General features: G+C 42.3%; 1 protein-coding gene across 1 annotated transcript; it reads left to right on the forward strand.

Annotated features, from left to right (window-relative positions):
- The first annotated feature begins 7,396 nt into the window (after nt 1-7,396).
- On the forward strand, nt 7,397-9,673 carry LOC133876822 (uncharacterized). The gene has a single exon (XM_062315064.1). It carries the CDS (start codon nt 7,397-7,399, stop codon nt 9,671-9,673), a length of 2,277 nt encoding a protein of 758 aa, XP_062171048.1.
- The last annotated feature ends 3,685 nt before the right edge of the window (nt 9,674-13,358 follow it).

Raw genomic sequence — 13,358 nt, forward strand, 5'->3', positions numbered from 1 at the left:
ATATATATATATATAGTAGTTAACTATAGTCTATATGTAACGACCCAAGGAAAAGCGTTAGTTACATCTGCGCTATCACCTCAAAAAGAACTAGTCAATTTGAAGCGTTCCCTAGAATCACTCATAAAGTCCAGTTTTACCTACTAATTAGGTAATATGAGACTTAGCACTCATCTATCTCTTATAAACCACTCACTCTATGTGAGTTATTTATCTCTTTCCAATATGAGACCGGAGTATTACAAACTCCCCCCTTAAATCCCTGACGTCCTCGTCAGGGCCACGTCATGCAGTGCTCCAGTACCACATGACCTGGCGTTACTAGGTGACTCTGATACCATTTGTAACGACCCACCCCTAATGACACAATATTGTCCATTTTTGGCTCCCCAAACCAGACTTCCCAAGAGGTCACCCATCCTGAGATTGCTCTCGCAGAAGCACGCTTAACTGCGAAATTCTGATAGGTTCATGACCATCACGACTTTAAAATGCGTTGTGTCATAAATGATGCATTTATACATATAAGCACATCCTCATTCCCATGAGATGTGGGACGTCACAATCACCCCCTCTTGGGACCCAGCGTCCCCGCTGGCGACCCTCTTGGGCTTGTGCACGCTCCCACCATCTCAGGCTGGGCAATGGCTCTGATACTATTTGTAACGACCCAAGGAAAAGCGCTAGCCACATCTGCGCTATCACCCCAAAAGGACTAGTCAATTTGAAGCTTCCCTAGAATCCATTATAAAGCCCAGTTTCACTTAGTAACTAGGCAATGTGGGACTTAGCACCCATGAGTATCTTTATAAACTACTCACTTTATGTGAGCTATTCATCTCTTCCCAATATGGAATCGGGGTGTTACACTATAGGTCATTTTTTAATATATATATATATTTATACTAAATAAGTATATAGTATACTAGTTAAGTAAATATTGTATTACATATTAATTATAAGACTTTGATAATAGTATTTAGTATGTTAAACTAACATATTAAGTGATTAATAGTTAGTATGTAGGTTGTTCACAAACTCGGGTTTGAACCCGTTTTGATTACACATTGAAAAATGTGATAGCCTATCTTGAGCTCGACTATTTAAGCTCGACTCATAAACGGCCAGTCTTGAAATCTTAAAACTCGGTTCGTCTCGGCTTGATTACATCCTTATATACATGATCTAAATGACCCAAACACTATTATAGAGAACACAAAGAAGAAATATACAACAAAAAGCCCAGAAATATAAAACACAAGTAATTAAAACAAAAAGCAGATAAAACAACACAACAAATCTAGTTGAAAGAAGGGACTGGGAGCCATTGCCGCGTGAAGACCACGCGCCACCACGGGAAGGCCTCTCTCCAGCATGAATCGCAAGGAACCGCCATGAACCACCTGAAACAGAGGTGGAGGAAGGGTAGAGGGTGATGCATGGCCACCACACGCCAAAGAGGGAGACAAACTCCCAGGCGCACCGATGCAGTGACATCGGATGCACTGAAGAGGGTGATGCGTGGCCACCATGCACCGATGCAGTGATATCGGATGAGGACGAGGTGGCCATCGATGGATGCGGAAGACGTCGGCGAAACCACTATAGAGGCGCGTGTCGAGTAAAAATTGACAAAGGTGCGTAGAACTAGATCTAAAGGTTTCGACCAACAACCAAGTCAAAAATTACAACAAACACTGTGGAGGTATAAGGCGGAGATCGGTACTAGCTGTGTTGAAGAAGATAGGGTTAAAGCAAGCTCCAGCAAAATACAGGACTGAATAGAGGCGTTAGCAGAGTGGAGAAAGGAGAAGGGAGAAGGAGAAAAGAGAAAAAAAAAAAAAAAAAGAGAGAGGAGGGAGAGGGAAGCTCTCCACCCATGGGACTGAGACGGTTGGTTTTTTTTTAGAGAAAATGGTTTTTAGAGAGAATGAGGAGAGATTGGAGAGTGGATTGCGGCACTGCGATAATATCCAAGTTCAAAACTGTTTGGGTTTTCAATAGCTGCCAAAGAAGTACTTGAACAATACGATGCGGATACAACCGTAGAAACTTGCCGAGCATTGACTTTGTGCATTCATTCAATTAAAATATCAGTTCAATACGTTATATATATATATATATATTTTCTTTTTTCTTTTTGGATAATTCCACTACTGATTTCTGGGATTGGCCTAAATTACGAATCACTTCATGTGGTACAAAATGTTCATGAAGGGTCTTTGTGGTAAACTATATTTACGAATCATTTCCTGAACACGTTTTCCGTCCACCAAGTGAATAGATTTCGTTAGTTTGCCACCTCATATCCAGTAGGAAATCAACATGTGTCCATTACAATAATATATATATATTAAAAAAAATATAAATAAAACTTAAAAATTATTATTATTATTATTTATTTTTTAAAAAATAGAAAATAGTGAAGGGATGGCTATCGGTTGGGCAGCCACCCCTAGTGGCCACCCTGCCACCCTCAAAGGCAACTAGGGGTGTCCCGAAGGCCACCTTGGCACCGGGGGGTGGCGCGCAGCCACCCCTTCACTATTTTTTATTTTTTATTTAAAAAAAAACATAATAATAATTTTTAAGTTTTATTTATTTATATTTTTATTGTGATGGACACATGTTGATTTCTTATTGGGTATGACGTGGCAAACTAACGGATTCTGTTAACTTGGTGGATGGAAAACGAGTTCAAGGAGTGATTTGTAATTATAGTTTACCACAAGGACCCTTTATGAACTTTTTGAACCACATGGAGTGATTTGTAATTTAGGCCAACTCCAAGGCCTAATGGTGTAATTATCCATTTTTTTTAATAAATTTGTGGTCATCTTTCTAATAATTTGATGGTGTTAATGCAATTGTCATGCCTAGCAGTCGGTTATCTCGAGATTCTACATGATAGATAAAAGTCATGCAAAAGGGGGATGACGACGATATCACTTTCGATGCTAAAGTCAGTAAAAGAATAGAAGAAATGATCAGAAACAAAGCACAATGAACAATGACCACAAAATGTAAGAACAAGCAAGAGCTAAAGAGAGTATTCAGATATCTTAGAGGAGGTTACCTCTTGGTGTTCTGCTTGGGGGTTTTTGTAGAACAAACCCTTTACGTCTGGAGGAGTGATTCTCGGCCAGATTGGTCATGACATCTTCAATGCTTTCCATATCCAACTGATCCTCTTCAACTCAGGGAGCTGGTTCTGGGGTAAACCATTGGGTTTTTCCCTAATGAAGTGTAATCTCCTGTTGAAGCTGAGTAATTTCCTTCTCTAACGTTATAATCTTATGGATCCTTTCCTTACGGGATTATTCCATTTTCTAGCGTGATATTATAGCATTATGCAATCTTTGGTGGTATTCATTTGGGTCGTGTTCAGCACGTCTAATTTTGGGGCTGTTCTAGGTCTGGGCCTCTTGGGCCTTTGCGAGTGCTGTGTTTGGTCAGGCTGTGACAGCAAGGCCTTTGAGTTGGGGGGAACCATCGAGTTTGGGCCTGGGCCCTCAAAAGGTGGAGTTTCTCCATTTCAGCAGCCTCCCATTTTCTTGAGCCACAGGTGTGGGTCAATGAGAATGAGAGTAAAAGATTCATTCCAGCAGCCGCCCATTCCCTTGGGCCACAAGTGCGGGATCCCAGCAACCCTCCATTCCTTTGGACTGCAGGTGTAGGCCAATGAGAATGAGAGTAAAATATCTATTCTAATAGCTTCCCTTTCCCTTGGGCCATAGGTGCATGCCAATGTGAATGAGAGTAAAAGATTTATTTTAATAGCCTCCCCTTCTCTTGGGCCATAGGTGCGGGCCAATGTGAATGAGAGTAAAAGATCAATTCCAAAAGGACCCCATTCCCTTGGGCCACAGATGTTGGACAATGGGAATGAGAGTAAAAGATCCATTCCAGTCGCCCCAATTCCCTTGGGCCACAGGTATGGCTCAACGGGAATGAGAGTAAAAGATTCACAAAAGAGGTCCAGTTGTTCCCCAGGCATGGGAAACTCAAGCCTGGGGGTTTTGCTCTGTAATTAGGAAGTCCAATTTCGATCGGCATCATTGCTTCACTCCCGAAAGCCAGAGAGAAGGGGTCTCCCCTGTGGGCGTCCTTACAGTGGTTCTATACACCCAGAGTACTTCCGGGAGTTCATTTGCCCAGAGCCCTTTGGCCTGATCAAGTCTAGCTTTTATAACTTTGAAAATGGTTTTGTTTGTTCTCTCAACCTGTCTGTTAGCCTGAGGTGCGCTGGAGACAAATAGTAGTTTTATTGTCTTCAATTGCGCGCAGCAATCTCGGAAGGCCTGGTTGTCGAACTGCTTACCGTTGCCGAAGAATATGGTGTGGTATCCCGAATCTACATACTACAGACTACCATAGCTAGGAAGCGCTCAATGTTTTTCTATGTGATTGTGGCTAGGGCCTTAGCTTTCACCCATTTGGTAACATAATCAACCGCCACTACAGCGAACTTTACCTGACCTTTTCCGGGTGGGAGAGGTCCTACGAAGTTGACACCCTACTGAGCGAAAGGCCAAGCAGGGAGTATCAGGGTTAGTTCTTTCGGCAGACTCCGTGGGACGTTTGATAACTGCTGACATTTCTTACAAGTCTTCACCATATTTTGTGCGTCTTTGGTCATGGTGGGCCACTAATACCCGACATGGAGTGCTTTCCGTGCCAAAGATCACCCACCTGAGTGGTTTCCGTAGACATCTTCGTGGATTTCTCTGAGGATGTAGTCAGCTACAGCGGCTGACAGGGATCAGAGAATAGGGTGCACGAAGCTCATCTTGTACAAGACCCCTCCTTGTAAGAGGTAATGGGTTGCCCGACATCTAAGTCCTTTTGCTTCCTTTGGGTCGTTGGAGTGTTCCGTCTGTAAGATAAAGAGCAATAGACATACCTGACATTTTCACAGAGGTTAATGACGGGTGCGTCTACTATTTGTAACATTTTCCCCTAAGAGCGCTAGCATTTCCTCTAAAACCTTTAAAATAGTCAAATTTAACTATTTTGAGCCTTTTTCTTTTTCACACCAACAGACTAGTCATTATAAATTTTTTTACCAACATGAATTATAAATAGGCAATGTTGCATATTTCACTGTTCTATTGTTTACACTTTGTTTTATTAATATTTTCTCTCGCCCTCTCTGTCACTCCACCCGCATCCCTCTCTCTCTTCATTGAACCGCATCTAAGGGTGTACAACTGGTTGAGGTAACGGTTATTTGCTCATAACCGCTATCGCAACCGGGGTCTCCGGTTATTCCTATTTTAACAACCGCAACTGCAATCGGCTTATCGGTTGCGGTTTTTATCAACCGCCAATTTTTTTTTATCGTTGAATTTTTCAATTTTAAAAAAATCCAATATTTGGCTAACTTACTTGCATCAGAGTGCTAGTTGTACTAGGTCTCGAGTTGTTTTGCTCTTCATAATTTAACTGTATCTTCAACACTACCAAATAAACAATAAGCTTGGGTCATTCTTTTTTATTAGTATATCTCTTCACAGTCAGACAGCCACGGCAAGAACAAGAAGAAGATCAAGTGCAAAGGACTTACTGGCAAAGAGCGAGAGAGATAGAGAAAAAACAATGGTGGCGTTGGAGCTTATAGGGGGTTTCAGTTTTTTTTTTTTGACAGATTAGGATAAAGGGGAAGGAGTTTCAGTTTATTTCTTAGCAAAGACTAAAGAAAAGAGAGTTAAATTTAATACAAGTGAAAACAAAAAGAGAAAACGACGTTCAAAAAATCAGATTTTTTCCTAAACACATGGGTTCTATTATTTTGGGTATCGGATTTTGACTAGAAGAAAATGTAACAAGTAGACAATCCACACACCGTGAGTTAAACACCACTAGTAATATATATATATATATATATATATATATATATATATATATATATATATATATATATATATATATATATATATATATATATATATATTATAATTATATAGAATAATAAAAACCGGTTGCGGTTACCCGGTTATTAACCGGTTTTTTAAACTGCAATAACCGGTAACTGCAACCGGGTACCTGGTTATCCGGTTGCGGTTATTTTCGGTTTTTTCAGTTTTTCCGGTTAGCGGTTGTTGCCGGTTATTAGCGGTTACTGGTTATTTTCGTTTAATAACCACACACATGTACACCTTTACGGCCGCATCCCTCTCCCTCACCTCTCTCCGCCTTCTCTTTCCTCTCTCGATCTCTCTTCTCTCTGGTCGCTCTTTGTTATGCATCCGAGTGAGGGAGCTGGGTGTATGTTTCGGACAAGGATGCCTTGATACCAGGGCTTAAGGTACCTTGGATGGCTGCCACGTGGTTCTCCTATAGGAACTAGATCGGATGTGGACACCAGTTGCAGAAGGGTATTAGAGTCACTATGTTTATCTGTATGGGTCTTGTTGTAATTTCCTGTATTACCTTTAATTTCCTAATACAGTTCCAGGGTATTCTGGAACGTGCTAAGTGGGTTGTAGAGAGTTAACTTAGTGGTCAGTGGGTTAGTTAATCTTAGTGGGTCAGTTGGGTCGGTTAATCTTAGTGGGTCAGTTATTATGTAGTGGGTTCGGCCATTACTGGCAGTTCCCGATTGCTTTGTTGTTGCTACATGATTTATACCAGAGAAGTGGAAATGAAGGATATCTGTTGGGAGGTTAATCATACTACCGTGTGTTTATTAGTTAAACCTGGAAGTGTTAAAACATCTGAGCCGAGTGCTTGAGTGTGGAGGACTAGTCCCTCGAACTCCTAATTTTACTTAAATAATAACAGGATACGTAACAAGTGGTATCAGAGCCGCGTTCCTGCGACCATGGCCGAAGGTACTCGTACATCTCAACTGGCGGAGGCTCTCACCAAGCTGAGAGAGGAATGCAGAGCTGAGAGTCAGAAGTTAACCCAACTTTTTGATTCCTTCAGCACACAAAGTCAAAAGTTAACCCAACTTTCTGATTCCGTCAACACACAATAGGAAACTATCAACAACCTTCAAGCAGACAACAAGGCATTTCAAAGCCGAACGAAGGAGAATTTGCATGTGATTATGGAAGTATTGGCAATTAAAGCACCCAAACAGAATCCTGGAGGGGTGATGGTACAGGGAGAAACAAGTGGGGAAAAGAGCCCCAGCATACCTCCAATCACGGGAGGAGAAGGAGTCATATTGGGATAAAGTGGTTCTTTTATTCCATCAACCCCTGAGGGAGCAGGAATTAATCCCAGATCGGTCAACTTGGACTTCCCCAAGTTTGACGGAAACGACCCAACTAATTGGGTTCTAAAGGCCCATCAATTCTTTGTATATGGGCAAGTACCAGACAATCAGAGGGTCCCAATAGCCTATTTCCACATGGAAGGGAAGGCTTTGCAGTGATGTAACTGGCTAATGGAGTCAGGGTCAATTCGGAGCTGGGAGGAATTTGTAGTGGCTCTGAAAATCAGGTTCGCACCTTCAGACTATGATGACCCCGTAGGAGCATTTACAAAATTGCAGCAAACTTCGACTGTGGATGAGTACCAGTCCCAGTTTGAGGTACTGTCCAACAGAATTCCAGGTTTGATAGAGTATTTTCGGGTGAGCTCTTTCGTCAGCGGACTCAAGGAGGAGGTGAGGATTATGGTAACTATGCTCAAACCCACGACCCTCCCAAATGCTTTTGGGTTGGCCTGCTTACAAGAACATGAAATTTGTAGAAGAAACCGAAATTCCAAGTCCCAAAATTGGTCTTCCAACTCATTCTACCCGAGATTGCCCACCCCATCTTATACCAACAAACCTACCCATAACCAACCAGCCAACAATCAGTTTTCCAACCCCTACCCAAACCGAAACACTACCTATCCTTACTCCGGAAACACCATTCGAAAACCTACCCTACCCATGAGGAGGATTTCTCCTAGTCAAATGCAGGAGAGAAGGGAGAAAGGATTGTGCTATTACTGTGATGAGAAATATCAAGCTGGGCATAAGTGCAATAAACCAAGGTTGCTTGTTTTGGAAGGAATGGAGTGGGAAGAGAAGGAAGAAACAGTGGAGGAAGAGTTGCTGGAATTCCAGGGAGTACAAGCTCCAGGTGAAGCGGAAGAGGGTGAGTTGCTCGGCATCTCCTTACATGCCTTAGCAGGAACTCCAACTCCCCGCACAATGAGGTTGATGGGAAGCATTGGTTCGGTGGAAGTGGTTATTCTAATTGATACCGGAAGTACCCACAGTTTTGTGGATCCCAATGTAGCCAGAAAAGCCCAACTCCCAGCTGATGAAAAGGGACAGCTGATAGTGATGGTAGCGGATGGGGCTACCCTTTCTTGCCAAGGTCAATGTAAGGCAGTGTCCATTCTACTACAGGGTTGTAAATTTTCGGCTACTCTACACCTCCTAACTCTGGGGGGTTGTGATGTGGTCCTAGGAGTTGACTGGCTGAGGTGTCTCGGACCTATTCTATGGGATTTCGGGACCCTCACCATGAAATTTCCCTATAACCATCAAAAAGTAACCTTGCAAGGGATGTCACCAACCCCTGAATTGCTGGATGCGAGAGAGACAATGCCCAAGTCCACGGGAGCCAGCTGCAAAGGTGTGTGGGTACAGCTTATGGAGATTACAGCAGATCAGCCCAGGACCATGTTACACCTGGCTGTCCAGCAGCTTATTGAAGGGTACCCGGAGGTTTTTAAGGAGCCAGAAGAACTACCACCGTCCAGGAGCCATGACCACCAAATTCTCCTTAAGGATGAGGCTAAACCTACGTGTGTGAGGCCTTATCGCTATCCTTACTATCAAAAGGGGGAAATTGAGAAGTTAGTCCAAGAGATGCTGAGTTCGAGAGTCATTCGTCCCAGCCAAAGTCTGTACTCATCGCCGGTGTTACTTGTGAGGAAGGTGGATGGGAGTTGGAGGATGTGCGTGGACTACAGGGCGCTCAACCGAGACACCATTAAGGATAAATATCCTATCCCCAATATAGATGAACTGCTGGATGAGTTACATGGGGCAGTGATATTTTCTAAATTGGACCTACGGTCCAGTTATCACCAAATCCAGATGAAACCCGAGGATATGCCCAAGACTACCTTCCGGACACATGAAGGGCACTACGAATTTCTAGTAATGCCCTTCGGCTTAACCAATGCACCGTCTACTTTCCAAGGATTGATGAACGAGGTATTTCAACCCTATCTTAGAAAATTTGTTTTAGTTTTCTTTGACGATATCTTAGTTTATAGTCTGAACCTTAAGGAACATCTAAAGCATTTAAGGTTTGTACTTGAGGTTTCAAAGGAACATCAGTTATATGCCAAGGCCTCAAAATGTAAATTTGGGAGTTTGGAGGTAGATTACTTAGGCCGTGTTCTGTCAGAAGGAGTGAAGGCTGACCCTGCTAAGATTGTGGCTATGAAGAATTGGCCAAACCCTCGAATTCCCAAGGCCTTGAGAGGATTTTTGGGTCTGACTGGGTATTATAGAAAGTTTGTTAAGGGCTATGGAGGAGTGGCAGCACCCTTAACGACACTTTTGAAGAAAAATTCCTTCGGATGGAATGCTAGTGCTGAAGAGGCTTTTCGAAGTCTTAATGAATTAATGTCCACCCCACCAGTGTTGGGTTCACCAGATTTTACTAAAAGATTCCTAGTTGAAAATGTGATGCTTCAGAGGCGAGTATAGGAGCGGTGTTAATGCAGGAGGGGAGACCTCTAGCATATTTAAGCCAAGGGTTGAAAGGGAAAAGCTTATTCTTATCAACGTATGAAAAATAATTGTTGGCATTGGTTATGGTAGTTAGGAAGTGGATGCATTATTTATTAAGGCAGGCTTTTGTAGTTCATACTGATCAACATGCCCTTAAATATCTACTAAAGCAGAGAATAGGAACACCCACCCAGCAGAAATGGGTCTCTAAGCTCTTAGGATATGACTTCACTGTAGAATACAAAAGAGGGAGGGAGAACAAAGCTGCAGATGCCCTATCTAGGGTACCGTTTAGGGAAATAAAAGCTAGTGATGCAGGACCTATGGATGAAACAGATAATGAAGCAGGTACTCATGCATAATTAGTAGCAGAAACAGATGCTGATGCTGATGCAGAAAATGCTAAACCAGAAACAAAGGCCACAGCGCAGTCTAAATCGGCAGAGCCATAGATAAATAGAGAAACAGAGGCAGCAAATCAATCAGACATATCCCAATCACAATTGTAAGCAATTAGCACAATTAGCGCAGACTGGTTAGAAGAGCTTAGAAAGACTTATCCAGAAGATCCCATGTTACAGGAGCTACTCCAGCAAGTCCAGGAAGGAGCCCTCAACCCAGCCAAATTCAACTTGCAGAATGGACTCATCTTCTACAAGGGGAGACTACATTTGGGCTCCTTGGTGCCAATCCTGCACCAGTTTCACAGCAGTCCATTAGCTTGTCACATGGGGAACCAAAAGACCTATTCAAAGGTGAAGAGGGAGTTCTACTGGCCTGGAATGAAGAAAGATATCCGCAGCTACATCCGGGGATGTGACATATGCCAAAGGAACAAAGTGGAGAACATCCATCCAGTAGGGTTATTACAACCACTCCCCATTCCTTCTCAGGTATGGACAGAAGTCAGTATGGACTTCATAGGGGGATTGTCAATTTTGCAAGGAAAGGATGTGATAATGGTGGTCATCGACAGACTCAGCAAATATGCCCACTTCATACCCCTAACTCACCCATACACAACTGGAATAGTAGCTCATCTCTTTCTCGACCAAATTTTCAAGCTCCATGGATTACCCAAATCCATAGTCAGTGACAGAGACAGAATCTTTACAAGCAACTTTTAGAAGGATCTATTCCGTCTAAGTGGTACCGATCTCCTCTTGAGTTCAGCTTACCACCCACAGACAAATGGGCAAACAGAGATTATGAACAAAGGGTTGGAAGGGTATCTCAGAAGTTTTATAGGTGACTAACCGAATGATTGGCTAAAATGGCTTTCATTGGCCGAATGGTCTTACAATACCTCAGAACACTCTTCTACAAAAATCACCCCTTTTGAGGCGGTTTACGGTTTTTCTCTTCCACGGCTCTTACCTTACGAACCTGGAACTACTAGTGTTCAGGCGATTGAGGAAACCCTAAAGACAAGAGAGTTCATTCTTTCTTTGATCAGGGAGAACTTACAGGATGCGCAAGATAGGCTGAAAGTCTACGCTGACAGACATCGCACTTCCCGTGAGTTTGAAATTAGAGATTGGGTCTATCTCCGTCTTCGACCTTACAGACAGATGTCGGTGTCTATCCGACGTAACCTAAAGCTCTCCCCACGGTATTATGGACCTTTTCAGGTCATTCAGAGAATCGGACAGGTCGCCTACAAGCTGGATCTACCCCAAAGTTCACAAATCTACCCTGTATTCCATGTTTCTCTTCTCAAAAAACAACTCGGAACACAAACCATTCTCCTGGTGACCCTACCGACCCTAACCCCAAAAGGGACCCTAACAGCCAAACCAGAGAAGATACTTACCAGGAGATTGATGAAAAAAGGGAACCGTGCCGGTGCGGAAGTGCTCATCCAATGGGCTGGAGCTACGGAAGAGGATGCAACATGGGAGGATCTTGAAGTACTTCAGGGGAGATTTTCGGACCTTGTGGGCAAGGTCCTTTGATGAAAGGGGCTGTGTTATGCATCCGACTAAGGGAGCTGGGTGTATGGTTCGGACAAGGATGCCTTGATACCAGGGCTCAAGGTACCTTGGATGGCTGCCACGTGGTTCTCCTACAGGAACAGGATCGGATGTGGACACCAGCTGCAGAAGGGTATTAGAGGCACTATGCTTATCTTTATGGGTCTTGTTGTAATCTCCTGTATTACCTTTAATTTCCTAAGACAGTTCCAAGGTGTTCTAGAACGTGCTAAGTGGGTTGTAGAGAGTTAACTTAGTGGTCAGTGGGTCAGTTACTCTTAGTGGGTCAGTTATTATGTAGTGGGTTCGGCCATTACTGGCAGTTCCCGATTGCTTTGCTGTTGCTACATGATTTAAACCAGAGAAGTGGAAATGAAGGATATCTTTTGGGAGGTTAATCATACTACCGTGTGTTTATGAGTTAAACCTGGAAGTGTTAAAACATCTGAGCCGAGTGCTTGAGTGTGGAGGACTAGCCCCTCGAAGTGCTAATTTTACTTGAGTAATAACAGGGCACGTAACACTCTTTCCCTCTCTCTTCATCATCTACCTTCACCAAAATCATCCACACAGAAAATCTAGAACCAAAACACCAACAACAAAATTAACCCAAACCAAAACACCCAACATGAACAGTGAATAGAGAGGGAAAGAGCAACTAGAGATTTCTTGGTGTTTGGGTTTGAGTTAATTTTGTTGTTGGGTGTTTTGGTTATAGATTTTCTATGTGGATGATTTTGGTGGAGGAAGATGATGAAGAGAGAAAGGGAAAGAATCGAAGTATGGACACGCAGATGATTTTGGCCATAACTCAACAGAGAGGGAAATAATTGCACTTCAGATGTTGCGTGACCATAACCCACCAAAATTATCACCAACGAAAATCATCAATCCCATTGAAAATCAACAAGAAGAAATTCCCTACAAATCCGAAAACAAAACTCACTCCTGTGATTTCTCTCGACATGGAAGACAAACACATACAGGGAAAAGGACATTTGGGCAATGAGAAAAATTAGGGGAGGGGGTAGCGTGGTGACTCACCACTGGTGAGCAAGAGTGAGAGAGAGAAAAGCAGGAAAAATGAAAATATAATAAAAAAAAGGAAAATAATATTTAAATGCAAATAAAAAATATAATAGAAAATTTGTTAGAGAATATATATATATAAAAAAAAAATACTAAAGTAGGGAGTTATACCTTTTTAACAGTTATTTTAAATTTTATTACTGAAAATGCTCTCAGTGATTAGACAAGAAAGAAGAAGGTAAAGTCCTATAATAATAGTCGATATTATTATTATATGTTTGAGGTTGTACAACTCCAGCTTGAACACCTTAACCGTGTGTCAATACAGAGACCCTCCCTTCGATCCCCCTCTCTTTGAACGTTACTCCACAAGATCAAGAAGTGCATAATTATGCACTAAGTATTGTAATTATAATAAAAACAATAAAATAAAAAATAAAAAAAAAGAATGTTTTTTTCACTGTGAATAAAAGAAGCTTGAGAAAGCTTTTGAGAGTTTGCGTGGAAACTGTTTTTGGCAGTGTGTTGCATTAGAGTGTTGCAACGTATAAAAAAATGCTATATGAAAAAATAGCTCTCTCTCTCTCTCTCTCTCTCTCTCTCTGTCTCTCTTTGAGTATGATAGGTATTTAGACTCTAGATATTGTGGGTATCGCTTT

The sequence above is a fragment of the Alnus glutinosa genome, chromosome 9, assembly GCF_958979055.1.
Source record: "Alnus glutinosa chromosome 9, dhAlnGlut1.1, whole genome shotgun sequence".
NCBI classification, from domain to species: Eukaryota; Viridiplantae; Streptophyta; class Magnoliopsida; order Fagales; family Betulaceae; genus Alnus; species Alnus glutinosa.

Coding starts and splice junctions, on each gene's coding strand:
- LOC133876822 (XM_062315064.1), top strand. CDS start 7,397: ATGGAGTCAGGGTCAATTCGGAGCTGGGAGGAATTTGTAGTGGCTCTG.